General features: G+C 24.9%; 1 protein-coding gene and 1 long non-coding RNA gene across 3 annotated transcripts; one reads left to right on the forward strand and one right to left on the reverse strand.

Moving 5' to 3' along the window:
* Positions 1 to 239: 239 nt before the first annotated feature.
* LOC129966907 (probable ubiquitin carboxyl-terminal hydrolase MINDY-4) lies at positions 240 to 17,530 on the reverse strand. Of its 2 annotated transcripts, XM_056081518.1 has the most exons (11): positions 17,452 to 17,530; positions 16,723 to 16,856; positions 16,105 to 16,247; positions 15,806 to 15,916; positions 15,047 to 15,138; positions 14,155 to 14,253; positions 8,613 to 8,685; positions 8,247 to 8,312; positions 5,766 to 5,829; positions 5,568 to 5,667; positions 3,661 to 3,775 (listed from the first exon to the last, which is right to left on the reverse strand). In XM_056081518.1, the coding sequence occupies exons 3-9, from the start codon at positions 16,213 to 16,215 to the stop codon at positions 5,824 to 5,826; spliced, it is 558 nt and encodes a 185-aa protein (XP_055937493.1). In that variant the 5' UTR covers positions 16,216 to 16,247; positions 16,723 to 16,856; positions 17,452 to 17,530; the 3' UTR covers positions 3,661 to 3,775; positions 5,568 to 5,667; positions 5,766 to 5,823. The 2 variants fall into 2 exon arrangements, with proteins under 2 accessions (XP_055937494.1, XP_055937493.1); XM_056081519.1 differs by lacking the exons at positions 14,155 to 14,253; positions 15,047 to 15,138; positions 15,806 to 15,916; ... (1 more) ...; positions 16,723 to 16,856; positions 17,452 to 17,530 and adding exons at positions 240 to 345; positions 2,399 to 2,471; positions 10,622 to 10,662 and having other exon boundaries at positions 3,595 to 3,775; positions 5,506 to 5,667.
* Positions 17,531 to 17,810: 280 nt separating this feature from the next.
* On the forward strand, positions 17,811 to 22,079 carry LOC129967133 (uncharacterized). Its single transcript, XR_008784350.1, has 2 exons — positions 17,811 to 18,222; positions 21,291 to 22,079. It is a non-coding gene; the product is annotated as an uncharacterized LOC129967133 (long non-coding RNA).
* Positions 22,080 to 24,359: the final 2,280 nt, after the last annotated feature.

Here is a 24,359-nt window from a genome sequence, read left to right on the forward strand (position 1 = left end):
TAATAAAATGTTTTATATGATGCATATAATATCCAAATTTATAATGTTTATCTCATTGTAACATTAAATTTAATACTCATTTCATTCTAACATAAAAAAAAAATTCTGGAAGAAAAATAAGCACAGTTAAATTAGAATATATATATATATAATTGAAAATAAAATCCTGTACAAATAGCTTGATTCATCTAATGGAAGGTTTGATTAGACTTTTAATCAATATTTTATGATTTTTTCCAGTGGACTCAAGTTTATGAACATGTTTATTCATTAGTATCCTCTTCATTTGTTTCAGCAGAATTTTCATTAACCTGAATATTTGGGTCAACTGAAGCATTGGGCCACCTTTAAGAAAGAATTAAAATATTAATGTGCAAGATTGGAGAAAAAATATGCAATGTTCAGGGCTAAGAGCTTCAAACGTTCTTTTAATTTAATTATATGAATTTTTTAAATTTAAAAAAATTGTTAATGCATAAACAGAGTACAGTAAAGTATATTAAAACTATTTAAGCTATAGATAAATGGAAAAAAAAAATCTGAATATTATTTAAAGTACTTTTTTTGTGTTTTCTTTGAAATTTCTCTTTAATTATAATAATGTGTGTGTGTATGTTCTCAGATAGCTTGCAAGAGTATTATACCACAAAAGTGATTTTTACATATTTTAAACTTAATTTGTTTTTTAATTTTTAAAAAATATTTTAAGCATATTTTAAAGCATTTTTTTTTTTTCATTCAAAATAAATTTTAACCTTTCATGAGTACATTATCCTTGAATGAAAAAAAAGTTAGTTTTTATTAACATATTGTCATTATGCTGATAAAAAACACAAATTAAAAAATTTGCTGTGTATATTATGAAAAAACAGTAAAAATTCTGTCTTAGAATTACAAACTAAACTAAAATTAGAAAGCTGTAATTGTCTGTAAGAAATAAAATAATTATGAAATATGACAATTTCATAATTTCGTGAAAAATAAATTCAAGAGTAAGATTTCTGTGACCTTTCGAAATATCTATATTATTAATACAAATCTCAATTTTTTAAAGGCAAGTATAATTTAATATGTATAGGATATCACCCTAATTGGGGCTCAACAGCTAATTTCTAACAAATAAACACATATAATAAAAAAATGGTCTAAATGAATTAAGTAATTGTAATGTATGCCATTTACATCAATAAATATACTGATGAATTAGAGAATTTTAAATTTTTATATGAGTCATATTTAACAAAATGTTCCTTTTTCCCATCAAAAACTGATTTGATTTACAAAATTTTATAAATGACACTATTTTATAAAAATGCTACACCAGACTAAAAAAAATTATAAAAATGCTATTTCTAATTTTCGATTACTCCATTAATCATCTCAAAGAAAATACATTTATCAACACTCAGAATTTCTTTCAGACATTTTGTCCTAAAATAATGAAATTGCTGATTGCCCTAAAATAATAATATTCCAAACTTCATGACTTTGTCAGATTTGTGAGCAGAAAATTGAAACATTTTAGTTGATTTAAAAGTAGGAGTGTCAAGAATATTTTATTGAATTTTGATTCATATGATCAAAGGATTGTATAAAATTTAAACATAATTTTTCAAAAGTGTATTTATAGACTGCACCAAAATAAAATATTATTATTTGTACCATTTAACTCCTTTGAAATTACAACTAGAGATGGATTTTATGATGAATCAGAGAAATCTTCATAGAATAATCATTCAAAATAGTTATAAATTTTTTTAAAAAATCTGTAGTGCACATTCAGTACAGAACGAGTTTCTGTACTCATATTTTTACAAAGCATGTTTAGTTTTACCAAAAATTTTTGTATTAATTGTAAAAAATAAATATGTGGATAAAGATTAAATTGCTAAGCATTCAGTTTCTACATTATTTAATTTAAAGATATCAAGCTATTTTTAAATAAAAAGATAATTTATAATTCTCTGCAATGGATAAATTATGATTATCCATTTACATTCAAAACTATAATTCTTTTCTGCAATTAAAAATGTTTTTGCTCTTGTTTTTGCATCTGTTTCAACTGAAGTGCAAGACTATCTCTTAAACAAAAAGAATAAAAATCTAATTTCAAATTAAATATTTCTATTGTGTTATCGTCGTGAAAGCATAACATTGACGATGCTCTCAATCTATTATAATCAGAATGTAATCTATCTTGATTACATTTTTTATTTGAATTATCACTTTTCAATACAGAATTTTCTTAACTTTAATGGTTTAAAATTACATATATTTGTGTTTTAATTTCAGTTTAACTTTCCTTAACGAAATATAAATTGCAGATTTTCCAAATCTTAAAATAAAGCAATACATTCTCTAATAACTTTGGTGAAATCAATCGAAGATTATTATTTACCTGGTATGAATGCAGCATATAACAGCTGGCAACGTTCTGTCATTTGGTGGAGGAGAAGAATTACCTGCAGGATCTAAAATCAAAATCCTAATTAATTTTCTAAAAGAAAAAAAAAACTTAAATTAATGCTTTAGATTTATGTATATGGAATTTATATAATATAAAATGATGTATCTAGTGTTCGAGAAAAAAGGATTTTCAAGCCTAAGTTTAAATAATACTATAACAGTTTTTATTTTCTTGGAATTTTTCTAGCATTTATTGGAATTTCTATTTTTTTCTTTCCTGTCACTGCTATGGTAACCACAGAAATTCCTTTATTTTACAATTTTTATCACACTGATTCAAAGCACTATTCTCTTTGGTTTTCATCTGCCTAATTGCCTCTAACCCCCCCCCCCCTCTCTTTTCTGCCCTGCTCATCTTTCGATAGAATGGGGCTTGATACCCTTTTACTACTATACATACTACTTTACAAGATCATTTATAAATTCATAATAATTAAATGAAATATTGCATAGTTATTAAATCTAGCATCATTGGGTTGCTGTGTATATTATGAAAAAACAGTAAAAATTCTGTCTTAGAATTAAGGCCTTTAGAAATCAATGGTAAAACCGGTGATTTGAAGAAACAGTAAAATTAGTCAGAAATTAATTACAACAATAGAAAACATTATTATTAAGTAAGTGTAAAAGTAATCGAAAAAATATTATAAAAATTAAATGAAAAATTGCACATTTAAATTAGTGTGATTTAAAGATAATTGCTTGTTTTTTAAGATGATATATAAACTATTTTCATGTAATAGAAATTTCCAAAAAATTGCAAAAAACTTTGTAATAACATGAGTGAATTTTTGTTAATTAAATATCTTAAGAAATAATTAATTATAGAAATTGAAAATAGTACAGTTAACTTAAAAATGGCCCCTAGAAAAGTATGTGGAGATTTCGTGTTAATACTGTTCCCCAAACATTTCTCTTCATAGTGAAAAATTATAAGATTTCTTTAAATTTTATTATTTTAAGAATATAGCTGATGTGGAATCAATATAAATGAATATATTGAGTATATACGAGTATTTAAATATAAATATATAAGTATTTAATAATGAGTATATATAAATATTTTAATATAAATATCAATATAAATGAGTATAATGCTAAAATTGACAATTAGTATATATTTCTCACTTATAATATAAGAAGTTTCAGCATGTCTCTTTGCCAATCCATTATAATGATACAAAGTAAAAGGATCTTGTTTCTTTTTATTTCTCAAAATACTTCTTGACAAAGCAAAAAGGACTGTGAAATGACTATCTGCAAGCATTATCCATATTGGGTAAACAGGATTTTTGTAGTAATTTCCAACCTAAAACAAAATAGATTATGAGAAAACATTTCTAAATAAAGTAATTTCCTTTGAATGCTTGAATTAAAAGAATTTCTATGTTCATTAAGGAGGAGAATTTGTTATTTTTTTAAGTGTAATAATTTTATATTTGAGTTGGTGTATGCGCATAATTTAGAATTATCGATCGTCTTATTTAAATTTTCACTGAAAAAATCCTTATTCTAAATCTTACTTAAAAAGAGAATTTATTGGTAATGCTATGACCATCTATAAAATAATTTATTGGCTTTATTATAATTTATTTACACATGTATTGACTTTGCTATAATTTATGCAGAAAGATATTAGAAAAACATTTAGTTTAAATTTACAATTAAATTTAGTGCAATGATACAAAAAAAAAAACTTAATAAAAAATGCAATACAAAATATTTATTTTAAACAGATAGAAATGTGAATGGAATATTTTTAATTATGGAGTATCCAAAATCATATATGCATTTTTATATTTATTTTTAATTTTAGATTTAAAGTGATATTCAACTGTTTTATTTTTATTTGTGGTCCCTCTATTTAAATAATGATATCTCTTAATCTAATTTAAATCCTAATTAATTCCCTAAGTTTTTTTCTTTATTTAGTCCATATTAACTTTATTCTAAAGTATTCTCTTATTTCCTGATCCAATCAGATAATATAGATGGAGGCATTTTTTACCACTTTTTCTTTGTACAAATTATGCCTCCCAGGATGAAATAAATAGAAGTTAAAATTCCCAAAGCTTCTTTTTCTGTTAATATATATCATAAGTGCATAAGGTGGACATAATTTATTTTCCCCGTTTGGAGGCATTTTCCCCTTAAACTAATGAAGGAAATAAAACTAAATTTCTTATACAAACTGTGGAAAAAGACATAAAAAATAATTCTGCAGAAAATTTAGTCTCACAAGTCACAGACAGAAGAGATTTTGAAGTTGTTGGAATGAAAACGGATCAAGAATTACACTGAACAGATACAAAATGAATCATGAAAAATTTCAATATAGCTCAAATATAAAAAAAAAAAATGCACATACAAAAGTGTATGATATTTAGTATGAAAATTAAAGAAAATAATTTTTTTATTGATCAGTGTAATAATGCCCTGGACTATGTAGAGAATTTTTAGTGTGTTAACCTCATCTGTGTTAAAGATTTTATATAAGCAACTTTTGATTCATTCTTTTTCAAAATTCATCTTTTTATGTATACATGAAATCTGATTTCATTCTATCCATTAGCTATAGGTACCTCTAAATAAATAAAATTAATTTTTGACATTACAAATACTTTTAAAAAACCGTATTTAAATTTAAAATATCATATATACAGCTTTTTGCTCGTGCTTATATTTTTGGAATTAAATAAATTTTAAATGGCGCAGAAATAGGAGTCCATCTTTAGTTAATTATATTTTGATGTATAAAGCAAGAGTTCTGAAAATTTTTATAATTGGAAAATATTTAACAAGACTGTTTTGGATTGACTTCTTATGAAGCAAATTTTAAATTTTAGAAATTATATTGAGAGGTCAATAAAAAAATGTCTAATTACCATCATTACTCTAAATTGATCTAATTAATTGTGACAGATTAAGATTTATTTTTATGATTTTTTTCACATCTTTATATGACAAGATTCCTTGCATTAAATATGAAAATATTATGCTTAATATAATTAATGGATGCCATGCATTTTGTAAACATACTGTGCAGTTTCCTTGGTATTCATATAATGATAATAATCCAATTTTTGACTGTCCAGGTATACCTCGAAGAATTGTTGTTTCTGAACCACCTGAATTCAATTCCACAACTCCATCGAACAGATTTGGTACGGCTTTTCCAGTCAGCATTAAATTAACAACTTCCTAGCAATATATGGTAAGTCAGTATTGATTCAAGATATCAAATAATTTTCAATAACTTACTTTTAAAAAATCAGTAATTTTTATTTGAAGAAAAATACCTGAGAACAATATCCATCTGTTCCAATCAAATGGCTATCTGTACAATCCATTTCTTGTTTAAACCTGTAAGTACCAGATAGATAAGCATGTGTGGAATAAAAAGCAATACATATTAAATTGTTTGCATAGTTAATTAGCAACTGGATAACCTCATTTGCTTTTTATTCGTAATTTATAAATTTGAGTTTTCCACAGCAGTACTTAATTTTTTTGATAATTGAAGTCTTGAACAGTTTCTAAGTTATGTCAGTATATATATTTATATTAAAATAAAATAGATTGACTTGCTGAGATGTGTGTGATTTAACAAAAAAAGATTTTTTCATTAAAAGATTCCAACAGCTCTGTAGAAAATCCAAGATTCCAATAGCTCTGCATGAGAAGTTCAAGAATTACATCCCTATAATGATATTTAGTCTCAGTACCCATATCATGCAATGACATATAGCCATCCAATATGAGGCCTCTTCCTCTCTCAGTCCCAAGGATTTCATTCTCACTCCCAAATGGAAATCCATTTAGAATCCCCCAGTGTATAGTGAGTGATCAACGAACTGAAAGTTGTTCGCATTAAACAAACCAATCACAAACTTACTAATGACACTTCATCATCTAATAATTAATCATTCATAATTAATGTAATCAATCCATTCATAATTAAAAGATTTTATTTTGTTCATAATTGAACTGTCTTATTATTTTTCTTATAAGGTACTATATTTCTAGATAAAAATCATAAAGGATAGAAACCGCTATGCTCATAATTCCTTTTAAAAAAACATATCCTTTTAATATTTGATGCTTTTGTTACTTTGCAATTTCATAAGTATAAATAACATTAATTTTTAACAATTTAGATGCTGGCTCTTTTAAAAACTGTTAGAAAAAAATATTTAGGTCTCATATAACATCCATTTCAACGTAACATTGGATCTATTTTCGTATTTTTAACTCTGGTCAGATGACGAGGACGACACCTGAGCTGAAAACCCTTCTCTTCCAAAACTTCCTTCCATACTAACGGGAGAAGGATATGAACCACGAGATCAAATTTAATGTGCACCAGGGCCACATTCATAGCGGATTTTTTAGTAGAATCAAGTTTCGAACCTGGAACTCTCTGGATTCGGAGATCGAGGTCTTATTAAGATTAGGTTGCTATTAAGATTATTTTTTTTAAAAAAAGAATATCTGTCTACCTTTTATCTTAGAACCAGTATAATTAAGAAAAAATAAAATTCAGGAATTATCTTAAATTTCATCAACACTTCTTAATTTTGAGTTGATAAGTTCCAAACCACTAATAAGATAAGTAATTTCTTTTCAAATAAATTATTTTAAAAATAATTAAAAAATTAATTTATTTTTATTAAATAATATTCAAACCGTATTTATGCATCAATAAAAAAATATTTCATTAATTTATACAAACTCTATTTACCACACAGACGAATATAATTTTTTTAAAAAAGTAATTTGTATTTTATTAGAAATCAGAGTTTTATCTCATACTACGTAAATAATTAACGCAATATCACATATATAAAATTACATACTTTTCAAGGCCATGTGTCATTATGACAGAATAAAGAAAGAAGATACAGCTTGGATTATTATCTGTTGTCATCTAGATTTAAAATAATAATCTTAGCAATGAATAATTGAAGATGAACATTTTTAGGAGTAATGGGTATATTAAGAAACGATTATTTTTATGTGGCGAAGAGCTATGCTAAATTTTTTTAACTTTTAACACCCATTTATATATATATCATTTAAATTTTATAAAAAAAATTTGTATGAAATTGTTGTTTAACTATGGCTAAAAATAAATAAAGCTTCTTCATTTGATATATGAAAACTATAAATTTCTATTATATATTTGTAAATTTTATTTCACCTCATCTTTTATAATACACTTCATATACAAAATTAATGCTCTAAAAATAAAGAATTATTCCATTAATATGTTGGTGTTAAATATAAGTAATATAATCATTGTTAAAAATTTTTTAATTTTAAGTAAATTGCTATTAAAATTAAATAACCTTAAACTAAAAACAAAGGTCAATTGCTAAAATTTGCGAATTATATATATATTTTTAATGCTGAACAAATATTAATTTTCATAACATTAAAATTTTTATTCATTCAAAAAATTATTTTATATAAAAGTCAGTAGTAATGTCACTGAAAAAGAACATTTTAATTGCTTTGCGTGATTTCTGTTTCTTTGATAGCATTCCTATTAAAAAAACTTTGCTAAGAAAATCCTTTTATCAGCCCTGAGCCTTTTAACCTGAATTAACACTTTCTTCTGTTTTGAAAATAAACATATTAAAGCATTAACAGATATTTTCTTAGAGCTTTTGAAACTCTGCATTATAGAATAGTTGAAAATGTCATAAAAAGGATTAAGATTGTATTCACAAAAATAATTATACAAGTCTATAAGAGTACATTGAATGCTATCTACTTACCTCGGGTATAAAATTGATGTAATATTCTAGGAGACATGATTTGCATTCAAAATAAATAAGTTGTAACTGAAAAGATAACATATTGCACATGTTAAAAAAAAAAAAATTAGGTAATAAGAGCACAAATTATTGTTTTTATTATGAAAATGTTTATAAAAAAAATAATAGTAATTTTTTACATTTTTTAATTGTATCCTTTTTTATTTTTCTGAATGCTTGAATTATGAAATATTGAAATAAAAGGAAATTTAATAAAAATGATTTAGCAAATGATTAGCAATATATTTATGAAAATTTCAACATATTAGAAAAAATTCCCATTAGAATACATGTTAGAAAAATTCAAACAATAAATTTCAAACTTACATATTCTAGAATGCCATCTGGTTCCAAAATATCTGACACCGCTGAAGAATTTAAAACAATTCTGTTGTGCTTCCTGAAAAAAACGATGATTTATTGAAGTGCTCCGAAGCTACATTACAATATAAAGGCTATACAATTACTGAAGAAATTTTCATCAAGTAGACCCGATATATAATATTTTTTAATTTTTCATAACTTTTTTACAATTTACTTTTATTTTGATAAAAATGGTATGAAAACGAAACAAACAGGAAAACTCTAAACATCACAAACTAATTGTATTTCTCACAATATTTTAAAAATAATCCATTCTTCTTCTTATTGGACTTTAAGTATGTACCAGTTTATTAAATAAATAATAATGTCACAAATATGGTGTTCACTCGTCAACAACAATAACAAAAAGGCACACCTCTGTAACTTTTTTATTTATTATCGCATTTTCAGGAAATTTGTTTTGTTGGAAATTACTTGAAAGTTCCAATCCATAAATTGATTAAACAAGTACTATTTCAAAAATTTTCCCATTACGGCTATCGTTTTTTAATTGATTTATCGTCATAAAAGTAATCTCTCAATAAAACTTTATGAAATTCTGATGATAATTTCTCAAGTGATAGAGTTTTGAAAAATTACACTTTCAATGTTAAATGAAACTCATGAACTTTTGCCGCTGTCTAAAACAAATATATTTCTCAAAAATGTTCTAAATCACTGAAGGATAATTACTGTTTTTTATAAAATCACGAAACAAAATACGCATAAATAACACAAATTTAATATATTTAATGAATTTTTAACCATGAATGTGGGGGAAAAAGTGAATTGTAACATAGTAAAATTTTTGCGTGAGAGCAAAACTGACATACTAAAATGTCGAAATCCAAAAAATTGTGTTCACACTCTAAATAGTTTTCGAAATATAAATAAAAATTGTAAAATTCCCACAGTCAATTAGCAAAGTCCTCTTTTTCAGGAACCATGTATTAAATTTATTTTTATTTATAGATCTACTCTTTGTGAAACACGAATTTCAATGGCCATTATAAAAGCGCAGTTGGATAATTATTGAAAATATTGAATTAATTGAAATTATTGATCACAATATTTGAATTGAACATCAATTTTACTTTCTTTAAACATTTTAATGGTGTTTTTTTTCCCACTCAAACGATATGAAATTCGATTCCAGGAAAATTGACTATAGAAATATATGACCAATTTTTATTCTTTACTAACAGTTATCGTTTCCAAGTAAATGAAATAGAAATCTAAAGAAAGTCGCATCATTCACAAAGTTAAATAACGCTAAAATAAAGAAATTAATCAGCGCCTATTATTTAGATATTCAATAACTTAAAATTGGGCAGTTACTCGGAAATTTCTTTGATTAGGTAGAAGATATTTTCAGAATGTCCTTAAAATGATTCTCTCACAGATATTAAGTTACACCAAAGTATAACCTCTTTGCAGCTGCATTTATGTAAAAATCCAATTTTGTCATACGAAAAATCGTCGTATGATAATGTGCCAGATTTAATTCATTTGCATTCGTTCATCTTGATTTCACTAGCCATTGTAATAGAAAGTATTACTAGTAATAGAAAATATGTAATAGTAATAGAAAGTAATCCCATCGCTCAGTCAATCTTACAGCAGCTCTTTAAAATACTATTTTTTTCCCCTTTTTTTTCCATGAGTGGTTTTCATACACCACGTAGTTTATAGATAGCATACTAACTAACAAATAGCAACATGTTAAAATAAAAAGTATCATGTAATCCATTAAGAATTTTCGGCCAACTCAAGATTCTAAATTCCACACTTTATTCGTATGCTACAAAAATATGCTTCTTCAATTAGAGCATACAATCCAGTATTCCTTTTAAGTAACATATTTTCGATTAATCGAATAAAAAATTCGATAATGAATAGCGTAGGTATCATAACTACAAACTGAAATTCACATTTCTGGCATGTTTCGTTCATGAGTAGTCACATTCTAATACCTCGGAATAGACAGTCTCAGAGGAACTATCTTCATACAGCTGGAATTTCCAAATTTGAAATAGATACAAGCCAGATGGTTAAACCCGTACAAAACTTCTTCCATTTTAACAAAATAAATTTTTAAAATTCTTTTTTTTTTTTATTTATTATGTTAGGCGGTAAGATAGACAGATTTCTTTTCGGCGATTTCATCTAAAATTTCATTCAAATTAATGATTTCAAATGAAGAATCAATTAAAAAGGTTGAATGATGAATTGCTTTAAAAATTAAATGCGTCAGTATTTAAATAAAAACAAAAAAAATATTAATGATTTGAAAAATTATACTCCTAATAAGGATAAATCTGAATAGTGGTGCTTATTATAAAAAACAACGGTACGAAATTTTCCTATTATCAAAAACAGATTCATTTAACATACGGTCCCTGAGAGTTGGCTTCTTTTGGGTGTAGTTTTCAGGAAATAAAATTAAGTATATCTCAAGATATACAGCAAATTTCGGAACGAAATTTGATACATATGCAAAAAAAAATTCCTGCTGGATCGAATTATTGGAAGAATCACTGTTTCCATAATGAAAAAAATTTCGGATTATTAGTAATTAATTATGTTAATTAACTCTGTTAATCACTTTGTCCCTCTCCACAAACTTGTCCCTTTAAGCCATTTTCAATGACATCAATTTTGTGAAGATGTGATAATAAGTACGAAGTTACAGAAGTGCTCCATTTTGGTGTTGTTGATGATGATAATTGTACATGTGTTAAAAAGTGAAATGTATTTAAAATTCACCTTATATGAATTTTTAGTGGACACTTCTAAGATAATTTAAATTTCAAAATTAAGGCTTCAATTCAGGCCATTTTAGATGAACTTAATGTTATATCACAGATCATGAGAATAGCTTTGACCTGATTTCTAAAACACAATGATTCGGGGGGGGGGAGGAACCAAGATAACGTATATGGATAGTTGATAATGAACATGAGAAAGTAGGAGTAGAGTTTCGCTTTCAGATGAAAAGCAAACATATAGATAGAAAATTAAATAATTATATTTTCTAGTCGAGGCAATTGTTTAGATAATATAAAGCCGTATATATCTGTATAAGATGTGTAGATGTAAGATTTCAAAATGTACCAGTATATTCATACATTTTTCATAATATACAAAGTGTCCACTGTAATCTTAGTGTAGTGCTTATTTCTGAAATAGTGGAGATAATTAAGCTCTTCCAATTTGAAAAATCTCTAAACAATGTAAAGAATTATATTCTTGTTTATTTGAATCAATAAGCATAATAAAAATCACGAAGTCTAAATTTTTATACACTTTTTCAGTATTATAATCTATCTCTTCTTTACTAATAATGATGATGAATGATTGTGTGTGTATTGACATTCAAGGTCTGATCATTAAATCTACAGTTACCACATTGGCATATATATATATCTTGAAGGATATTACGATTCGGAGCGATTTTTAAATTAATTAGAAATTTAATTAATTAAAAAATAAACACAAAAATCATTTTTAGACCGTTTCAAGTTTTAAAAAATTGTATTCCTAATTATACGAATTTAATATGCATACAAATTTTTTCCGTAATTTTAGCAATTTTTAATTAATTTATTTATTTATTATTGTTTAATTTCCAACAATAGATTACCATTTTTATTATTTTATCAAATGTTTAATGTCCATTGCCGACAGCTATAAAACTGTAAAAATAGATAAAAAGAATTCAAAAAATGAAATTATAATCCTGTGAAATTTAAGATAAATGAACTGCACGCTACAATATCTATAATTGATCTCCACTACACAATATAATAGACAAGACAATGTAGACAATGAATAGAATAAATATAAGATAATTAAAATAATGCAACTTTAATTTCTAACAATTTGGTGGAATCGTGAATATAGAGTTATATTAAAACGATTTAATTTAAAACCGATTTTCCTGGTGAATCAACTGCTCATCAGCAAATTCCCATTTTCTCCGACCCAAACTGACTGAGTTTTTAAAGTTAAGTAATAATGTTTCAGTCATGAGTTTTTTTTTTTTTTTCTATAATAAGGTATAAAGTTTTGAATATTATTATTTCTGTATGGTTTTAGGTAATTTCAATGGTCGTCTTGAAAAAAAGGCGACAATTCAATCAAACCACTTTTTTTTTCTTCGTGGCAAGGCAACAATTCAATCAAACCGCTTTTTTTTTTTTTTCTCGTGGCAGCTGTTGATTAGTGTAAAATAATGAAATTCAAAGTTTTATGACTCGATCAATTTTAAAGAAGGAATGAGTTCTTTTTTTTAAAGTTAGTTTATTAAGAATTTACAAAATATGATTGGTCTGTATAAAAAATTGTATACTGTATGCTGATTGAACACTATACAAAATTAGACTTGTTAGTTTTTTCAGTATTATATTTATTAATCCAAACACTATAAACATATTTCTTTATGCCACTTAGAGCATATTTCTATTTGGAAAAATCCAAAGAGACTATTTACTTATCTCTAAAGGTTCAGAATTTAACTATTAAACCAAAATTTGAGTGGATACCCTGTATAATATAAAGGAAAAAACTATAAATCAAAACATCTAATGGTCGAAGATATGCATAAATATCCAATTATTCAATATTTTATAAACAAATGTTTAGAATACAATCTTAATTCATAGCAATCTTGTATATAAAAGAAGATTTTTAAAAGAAATATGCTATAAAATACTATATTTTAATTTTGCCAACATGAAGGATAATTATTAAATTGTTTCTACACACAAATTTTTCCATTTACTGTTTTTATTACAGATTGATATTACGCTGCAAGTTTTTCTATTTTAAAGCATAATTATTTTTCAATCAAAAAGAAAACCAAAGATTTAGTATGTTTCAGATATGTCATTTTAAGAATTGATAATTTAAAAAATTTCATTTCTGAACACTTGTGGCAGGAAAAAAGTGATAACTACTTATATATACAGTATCTAACTGTACTGACTTCCAAAATCATCAAATTTCTTTTTATTAAATTAGGTTTAAAAATTAGAAAATCAAAGAAGACAAGTCAAGGAAATATTATTCACCTTTATGTTTAAACTAATTAACTTTTTTTAAAAAATTATATAATTAAAAAGGGAACTCAGATTTTAATTTGTTAAGAGCTACTATTTCTATGGCTGTAACAGAATATAGATCAGAAAAATCTGCTATAATAATTAGTAACTTAAAATTTTGTTCAAAGGATAAACAAAAGAAGTAATGCCATTCATTGTAATAATTTTAAAATTTAAGAAAAAACTTTACTCTTTTAAAATTTAGTACAAAAGATTTATTCCGATCAAAATTCTGTTTACAATTTTTTAAACGAAAACCAAAAATTTTAAATGGAATTTTAGTCAACTGCAAGTAATAAGTATGCTAATTTATTTCATGGTGCTGATTGATACAGAGAAAGTGCTAAATATAACAATGAGTAAATCTGAATAAGTAAGCACGATTTTAAACAAAGAATACTTACTTAGCTACAATTGCTCTTTTATTTTCTCCTGCCTGCCACAGTATTGAAGTCATAGCTCGTGCAAGGGCCTCCCGTTTTTCACTTAATGTTAGCTTAACACTGTGTATAAAAATAATTTGAATATTTAAAGGGAAAATTTAAATTAATAAATAAAAAATAATATGCAAAATCTAATTATAGTAAAATAAAAATGTGCTTATAAATGTTATTAATTGATTAATATCTAAGTAACAAATTACAATTCTATTTAATTTTTTATTTCAATTTCTTTATGGTAAAATAACAAAAGAAATAAGTTTGATAAAGAAACATTGGTAAAGTTAATAATTTTTAATTATTCATAAAATTATTTTGCATATTTAACATCAAAAATGAAAATATTTTTTTCTGCAATTTTTTAAGCATAGTTTCAATAAATTTTGAAGGCAAGCTGGACTATATAGAGAGAGCTTTAAATCCTATTTCTAATAATAACAAATTCTCTAAGAGATAAAATTATTAAATATACTGAATGCAGGTACAAAGGTCTTGATTACTGATCAGATTTACTATTCTTTTATTTCTGCCATGAGTGTTTTAAACATAATTAGTCTAGGTAAATTAATTTTTGTAAAATTATTGATAATTTATACATAATTTTTTAGCTAAAGTTTGGTGTCATAAAAGTCTTAAATAACAATGATATATTGCTTCTTTGGGGAACCAGGTTTTAAACTGGGAACTCTCCACTCTTGAAGAGAAGATCTTAACACTAGGTACCATAACCCTCAAAATGTTGAATTAAATGCTGAATAAATAAAAAATAATAAAATAATTTAGCTTTTATTTTATGTTTCCATTATAATTGAAATTTTATTTGTTTTTAATACGTTAAAGTTGACTACATACTTACATTCCTGAATCTGCATTAATGCGTGAGACACCATAAAGTAATTCACAAATTACATGAGCTTGAACAGCAGCTAAAACTCCACATGGTCCAGCCTGTTAGAATATATACATAGAAACATCTGTTAAAATGTGAAATTGGTTGGATTTCTATGTTGCAAATCCTTGGTATTGAAGACTATGAATGTAATAGTTCGAATCTAGACTAATGTTTGAGGGACTTTCTCCCTACAGTATGAAAAGCTGTACCTTTAAAATCTTTAATTCAACTTCTTTATAATTGCAATGAAGTGAAGAATCAAATTGTTAATTTTAAAGAGTAAATACAAGAATTTACCATTTTTTCCTTTAACATTTTATTTTAGTATTTAAAATTTGTTGGTTTTAAAAAGAAAATTAGAATATTATAGTGGAACGAACAAATTTAAAACAATCTATTTTTACTTTTTTGATTCACATTTTTAAAAAAGACAACAGGGATATTTTTTAACAAATTAATAGAAAATTTCTTTACCTTATATAATTCAGATACATCATTACATTCTTATTTTTGTTGTATCATTAAGGCATAATTAACAATCAAATTTTGTTACATCTCATAAGATAGAGATTATATATTGCAAAATCCAAAGTATAATCTCTTCCATTCACTGACCAACATAGTAGAGAAGCAATCATAAATAATAAGTAACTGAAATCTTAAATGAAAAGCATACACTTTTGAATTTAAAATTAATAGAAAAAGATTGATACAAAGGATTACTTTTTTCTGAATAAATCCATAAGGAGGCACACTTCTAAAATGGAAACTTTGTTCGGTCCAAGCATTACTAAAAGATTTTTTTAAACTTCCAAAAAGTAAATATCTTAGAGCCTATAACAAAATCAAATAAATTTACATTATCGAAGTATATAAATAAATAAATAATATAAAAAAATGCATAGTCTATTTTCTTGGTAGCAAGTTCCATTTTCAACATATAAAAAAAGTTTCATAACACAAATATAATGCTTAATTTCAGATTATTAAAAAGCATAAATATGATTTAAAAAAATATTTACACAGGCTTCATCAATAGTGATTGGCCTCTCTTCAGCCATAAGACCAGCAAGAATACCACATGGGTTATTAATCAAACGACTAGTTGATCCATTTGAAGATCTAACATTCATTCCTTTCAGCTATATTTAAAATTCAGTTCTCCCTACAAAAATATTAAATAAATATTATTTTACTATGAAAATATCACTTTAATATATGTAGGATTTTTTAATGGTTCTTTTTCAATATAATTATTCTATTCATAGGTTAAATTAGCATTTAATTATATTATCAGTTTCATAAATTTTCTTACGTAAACTTCTGTTTTACTAAGTGAGCAGATTAACTTAAATTTAAGGAACTTTAGATTCTGAGATACGGCTCAACCTGTGATCAAATGTCAAAAACTTTGTTCTGATTAATCCAGGAAGTCTTATGACTTAACACTGACACTTAGGTAATATGAAATATATAAAACAGAAATTAGTAATGTATAAGAAAGATATAGAATAATCATTATCAACATAAATAGGGTAATTTAATTTTTTGTTTGATAAAAAATTTTAATAAAGAATTCTTCAGAAACCTTTTCAAAAATTAAATATAGTTTATCTATAATTTTTAAACAAAATACTTACTTATTTGGAAAGAAATGGTGCAATCTGGAACAATCATTTAAATTGATGGTAGAATGTTAAAACTCAAACTGCCCCAACAAATCCAAGATGCTTAATCGTTTTATATGTAAACCAATCCAGAAGGATAAACATTTCTACAAGAAAAAGAGAAAAGAAAAGAAAAATCAGAAACCATGACTTCTTGACTTAACTATTTCTCAGCCACTTCCTTTTTTTGTGAAAGCATCTTTACTGCCTCTATTCTGCAAAATAATGTCATGCTTTGCATTCACAAAAGTAGACTTCAAAAAATATTATTTAATTAATTTTTTCACATTCTTAATGTATGAAATAATAATTACGAATGTTAAAAAAAAAATTAATACCGAAAATTTTATTCAACCTCATGGTATCTTCTCAGTATACACGAACAACTCAAAAATTAAGTCTGTTCATACTAACTGGGATAATCAGATCGTTTACTTTAGTAATAGCAATAGTTAAAAGGAAATATTTGAATTTTGATGTCAAAATAATAGTTTTAAATCTATAACTGCTATAAAATGGTATCAAATTTGGGAAGAAAAAATGAAATTTGATGATTTATTACTTACTTTTTACGGAAAATAAAACGATTAAACAAATTTAATAACCTAATAGGAAAAAAAAACTTGGTAACTTTTTGAATCGTGTAGTCAGTGTTTTGCAAGCAATAGTGATATCCGTTTAATAATGCAGTTAAATATTTACCTTAAAAAGTCGGCTTCCTCTGTCGAAAAATATACTGTCTCAATCGCATAAATCAACAAACACTTTCATTCAAATTCCCGCGATGTCCGTGCAATCACTATAGCAACCAATCAAGTGTAGCTGCCAATTGTAAGTATAGAAATTATCTTGTCCTGAAATAAATTAATCTTTAATAGAATGTCACAGCTATGATTTTAAAAAATTGAAATAGTTTTTTAGATTTATTAATAAAAATAATTACTAAATTATTTGATAAAAGTACAAAAGAGTAAGAAAAAATGTGAACAGTTTCTGAATTTCAATAGAACTATTACTTCCACTGTGAATTTTATTTGCTATTTACTTTTAGTGCTGTTGGATGTCTTGTTTCGGTTTAGTGTTTGGGTTCGTTAGAGGAAAATTTTTAAAAAAATTATAAAGAATAAGCATTGCATGTAAACTAATGAATTTAATGATTGTTCAATTTCACATTTTTATGAGAAATTATCCTCCCCCTTTTTCTGCAGACTTTCACGCTTTCCTATATTTTTAGAACCCATTTTTTTACTTTCAAAACATGATATTTTGACAAATTAAAGCGATCTCCATAGCTACAATTAGTTACGTCACTTGATTTCTGAAAAAAAGGTTCCGTAGAATTATTCTATTTATGATATAGGGTGGAAAAACTACTTAATCTGTTTAAAAAATATGTGCTAAATAAAATTGGTATGAAATTGAGTATGGGAGTTGAAATAGAAAGCAGGCAGCAATTCAAGGCAGCAATTAGAAGTAATAAAAATATAATGCTTGGTTTTTGCAAAATTCTCTTCAGAAATGTTTTTTATTGATTATCGAACCGGACATTTTTTTACCAGTACTAATAAATATCTGGATGAAAATTTTTAAAAAAGAAATACAGTGTTCTACAAATATTCCTAGCAAATGCAGGAATTATGTTGATATTCTACACTCTACAACAGCATCAAATAAAGAAATTTTCTATTATTTTAATGAAATGGTACATGAAGATTTGTCAGGATGGACTAAGGAAAACTGAATTTCTAAGGCATACATCAAATTCTTTTATTAAACTAAAATTCTGTTGCTTACTAATAGAGAATACATTTTTGCTCTCTCATACCTAAAGTATCAAGAAAGTATTGTAAACGTCAAAAAATTTGAACTCCAGATTTTAATGAATCTCTGTGTTTTTGAATATCCTGAATTTGAAAAACACCTATGCGGCATTATGTCTGACAGTGAAAAAGATAATTCATAACCCCTTTGAGATGTATGGTATAACATATTTGCAGATTCCTATCAAATTTTGAGTAAAATCTATTCAAAGGAAGTCTTTTGTCTAACTATCCAAATATAACTAGAAAAATTTATAAATCTTGAACTTAATATTGTCTTTTAATCTTGATAAATGAATCATTAATCAAAGTACAATAATTCATTTAGGTATCTTACAATGTGTAAAAAATATAAATTTTATTGTTTTATATAGTCTTCCAAAATCATGATTAATGTTAGTATTTCAAAGATTTAAATGATTAATAGTGATGCCTTCTTTTAAAAGATGTAATTATTTTATTTGAATTACTTTAAAGTTTTTGCTGCTGTTTATAATGTAAAACTAACTGTCGTAATAATATATTATAAAGGTATTTATAAATTTACTAATTGTATTATAAATCTTTATTATATTGTCATTAAAGCTTACATGATAAAAATTGGATTTTTTTTTTCAGTTTGCTTTTATTTTATTTTTAGATGTCGAAGTATTTCAAACAGAATATAAGAAATTGCATTTCTTTTATCGAGAAATGAAAATATTTTTATAATATTTCATCATAAAGGATATTATTCATGTCTAAAACAAGATTATTATACTGCTGAAAATCATATTTGAAATTATATATAACAGATATCTTACAGTGGTGTCAAAATTGTGGACACTTTTGAAAATGAAGCAATGCCATCAAATAAAAGAATAGATTGGATACTTAGAAAGAGAACTTAGATGAATGTGGTCTTTCCAATGCTGAAATTGCAAAACAGGTGGATGGTTCAGTAATACATATGGCGTCCCTAAGTTTTGTTTACGATACCAGGAGACAAATTCAATAAAAAACAAAGCAGGAAATGGCTGAAAAAGGTACACCACATCTGTTCATGACAGTAAAATATAAAGACTTTGTCTCCATGATCGAAGAATGTCATCAGTGGCCACCAGAAGTGAATTGAATAATTCTGGCATTTATGTCGGTTCAAGAACAATCAGGAGAAGATTATTAGATAGACTAAGAGGTAGAATTCAACAAAAAAATTTACAGTAGTGTATAAAAAGAGTACAGTGGGCAAAAGAACACATTAATTGGTCAGATGATCAGTAGTTACAAGTTATACAGAGTGATGAAACAAAGATATTGTTATTTGATAGCGATGGCGATAATAGGTAAGACATAGAATAGGTAAAGAGCTACATCCTGACTGCATTCAGGCAACTATGAACTCGGTTAGTGTAATGATTTGGTCATGCATGTCAACAGATGGTATTAGACTCTTTCATGTTATCGATGGGACATTAAATGCAAGAAAATACATTGTCACTATTCTAGAGTCAAAACTTACACTTTTCATCAGTGATCTCTTTTCTAACAATGCATCATTTATTTTTCAGCTCCTTACTATACAGCAAAAATATCAAAAGTGTGATTTTATATAAAGAGCATTGAATTGTTATCATGGCCAAGAAACAGTCCTGACCTCAAAATTATTGAGAACTTATGGCACCGTTTGAAAACTCTTATATATATGAAGTGTTCATCAAATAAAAGAGGATTAATTGAGTCTATAATTGTTTCCTGGTATCAAGCAATAACGAAGGAAGAGCTTAAAACTGTCATCAGCTCAATGAAACATCAGTGTGAAGCTGTAATAAAAAATAAAGGCTACCCTACTAACTCGCTGCAGCCATCAGCATCTAATGTATCTCAATAATTATTGTCTCTCAACATTTTTTGTATTGCAAATATTTGAATTTTGCTTTTGGTTTGAAATTAGCATCAAATTCCCTTTAAAATTATATATGAGTGTTTCCATTTTGTGAAACGTTACATTTTCTATAAATATACAGTTAGAAGACATTAAAATTTTCAAAAGTGTCCAGAATTTTGGTATATAATATAAGTAAAAGTGCTATTTACTTATAAGTAATATTCATGCAATCCTGAATTTCAAAAAAAAAAATCAGAATATAAGTTTTTTTTTGTTTTTTTTTTAGAAGGCCAAGGAATTCACAAGGGATCCCTTATATTTTAAGCTAGTGTTTGCTTTTGTTTTATTTTTATTTTCAAAATTATATAATAAATTGTGGAACTTCTCCAAAAATCAATCTGCTCTATGATCATAATTGTTTACTTTAATAAATGAAATTGTAAGCAACTAGCTGAAATTAATTTATTATAACTTTTTTGAAATAAAAAAAAATGCTATTTTTTCAATCTATAATAAATTACCAAAAGAAATTTGGAATTTTTTTTGCTTCTTAAACAAAACACTTTTCAACTTTTTTTTTTTTTTAAGTGTATCTAAGTAGAGTAATGAATATGACAGAGCATTTTCATTTTTGAGAAAAATATCCGAGTTTCTTACATTACCATGGATTTAATGAAAATTGTATCCAAATGTTCAGTTATATATATATATATATATTCTACAGCATAAAAGTAATTATGAATGTAATAAGATTTTTTTTAATGAAGAATTAGACACTGTTTTTTTTAAATGAGTTTTGGTCAATATTTATTATTGAACTGTTACTTAATATTTGTTTTTATCATTTTTTTTAGGGAAGAGAAAAGAATTACTTGGTCAACTATCCAGAAAAGTGCACTATTGTCGCTTTTGTGATTATTCTTCTTTTAAAACTACTCACCTGAAAAATCATGAAGCTATTCATTTAGGATATAAGCCTTTTAAATGTGAAATGTGTTCAAAATCTTTTGTGCAGAAAATGCAGCTACAGCGTCATTTGCTTACACATTATAAGTTATCATAATTTTAACTTTATATTATCAGTTATACTTATATGTTCAAATGTTTATAAAGATAAATGAACTGCTAAAAAGTTAATATAATTCTCTTGGCATTATCAATAACCATTTTCAATTATTTTGTTTGCTAATTTTTGACATTGTTCAGGAAGTATATTATTCTTATATTTCTTTAGCAAATATCAGGTAATTGAACTATAATTTTTATATAGACAAATGTAAATTTCACTAAAGAAATCTTCTCTCACTCTTGATTGTTACCAGAAATAAGTTTTCATTTTGATAATATTATAAGCTAATCCATATCTGCTATATCAGTAGTATAATATTCTAATTGTGTTATATCATTTATAATTGGTACAAAATCTTGTTACAAAGAGAAAATTTAATCTTTGGTGGTTGCATAAATAATTGTATGTCTATTCAGTCTATAAAATTATTACATTTATATTTTTTTTTAAATAATCTGGAGGTGATAAGCACTATGTAAATAAAAGTATTTACGACATAAAACAACCTATGGCAGCTGGGTACTATGGAGAGTTTTTTATTTCATTCATTTGACATTTACTGAAATATTGAAAATTGGTGGCTGCTCAGAAATAAACAGAGCAGCAAAAAAATTTTGTTAGTGAGTTTTCGAGCACTAAGAATCTGAACAAATTTTAAATATAGCATAAAATAACTTGCATTTTTTTATATTAATTTTTTCTCTCACTAAAAGCTTCAAAAATAGGATTTTTTTTAATATCTACATCTTTTTTCTCACCTTTAACAATAATGGTAAATGGAGTTATTTTTGTTTTTTATATATATATTTATTTCAATGAAATATTTTGCTGTGTATTGTACAGTAAAATCTAAAATTATTACTGAATTATTTTATTTAAACTATACAACTAATTTTTATTTTATATTTATTTTTCTTTTATTGTTTAATTTGAAAAATAATACTTAGTAATTTTTGTATTCACTTGATATTATGTATAAAAATAAAAATCACTTATTACAATCAAGATGGAATATTGACAATGTGTAATATAAATTTATCAATTCTGTATTCAGGTGTAATATTTGATTTAAATTACAATAAAACTGGTGTTTTTATGCAACTTTATATATGTATATATATATATATATATATATATATATATCAAAACAATTTTTAAAAAAATTATGGCATTAAAATAAATATTTTTATTATTAATATAAGTTTTTTTTCTTAAATTTCTGTCATTATTTAAAGATAAAGTGCTTTTAAAAGGTGTTTACTTAATACGTTTGAAGGAATTTATTTGTCGAATATCATTTCAGAGGAAAAAAAAAGCTTAAAGAAATTTATTTTCTAAAAAGAAATATCTAAAATTCTTAATTTTAATAATTAATTGATAAATAATATTTAGACTATCATTAAATTATTTGATGCACAAGTCTTTAATACTTTCTTTTACATTCAGTTAAAAATGTAGTAAAGCACAGTTTATTCATTTCTTATTTATATTCTCTTCCTATAAGAAAAGAAAGCAAAGCTTTTTGGCAGTGAAGAAGATCGGAATATCCTGAAAGCAAAAATCACGTAATCATTTTGATCAAAATTAATGTAAATCAAAAAGTACGTAAACCATTATATTGATATCATATTTGCAGAATTATTCACAAGTAATGAATTAATTAGAAGTCAAATTATCTGGTGCTAATTTAAATAATGGAGAGTTATTCCATCTAAAAAAAAAAACATTGACTTCCAGTTAAAAAAATTTTTAAACATTATGTTGTGAAAGCTCTAGCAAAAAGCAATCTAAGAAGTTAATGACTCATAATATTGTATTGAATAATCGCTGATAACTGGAATAACAGATAGGCGGTAAACAAATTTTTCAATTAAATGTACACTGTAAAATAAAAAAAAAGCTATAATTAGAACTCAAGATATATAATTAAAGCATATTTTTTTCACACTTTTATGATAACTGTTTAATTTTTAAATTAATTATTTTCAATACTAAGTAGTGTTATACTAATATTTTTCTAAAAAAAAATTTCTGTAAAATTATTATTTTTACATGAATTTACATTAATAGCATTAAATTTATTAAAATCACAACTGTTTAGCAAAATTCTGGAAATATGTTTTTCATTTTTATACTGTTGCACATTATATAAATGGTGTTTTACTTTATTTATAGAAATTAAAACAGCTGAACCATTTGAAAATATCAAATTCACTGATGACATTTCTTCTTTTACAGTTCTGAAGAATACATAATAAATAGGGTCATGCATTCTTATGATATTTTAAACAGCGTTTAATGCACAGTATTAAGTTAATTTTATTCTTAAGGATAGTTAAATTGTTTCTTTTATCATTACTTTCTAAAAAAATTCAGATTTTGTATTCTAGAAACAATGGCTACATTGAATAACATTCCACAGAATAATCGAGTTTTTAAAATAGCAGCAATATAAATAAAAATTTATCAAAATTAATAGAAATTTAAGAATCAAAAATGCATTATATATTTCAGAAACATATATATATATCAGTTTTAATCTTGAAATTTTTACTTAATAATATAATGTAATTTTATAGAGATATGACAATTTTTTTCATTTAAAAAACAATTGCAATTAAATAAAGTCGCAATTTTATTACTGCTTTTAACAAATATTTGGATGCTCTTTGTGATTTCAGTCAGGTAATATTTTTGTAATACAATCCTAGAAGTTCAAGTACAAATCCAGTATTATTCAAATTATTTTTGAATTACAAATTTCTTTTATACAAAAAGAATTAATTGTGTAAAAAAAAATAAGTAAAAAAAAAAGTGGATTTTTTTTTCAGAACCAAAATTATACAGTATAAAA

This window comes from Argiope bruennichi, chromosome 4 (assembly GCF_947563725.1).
Source record: "Argiope bruennichi chromosome 4, qqArgBrue1.1, whole genome shotgun sequence".
NCBI lineage: Eukaryota > Metazoa > Arthropoda > Arachnida > Araneae > Araneidae > Argiope > Argiope bruennichi.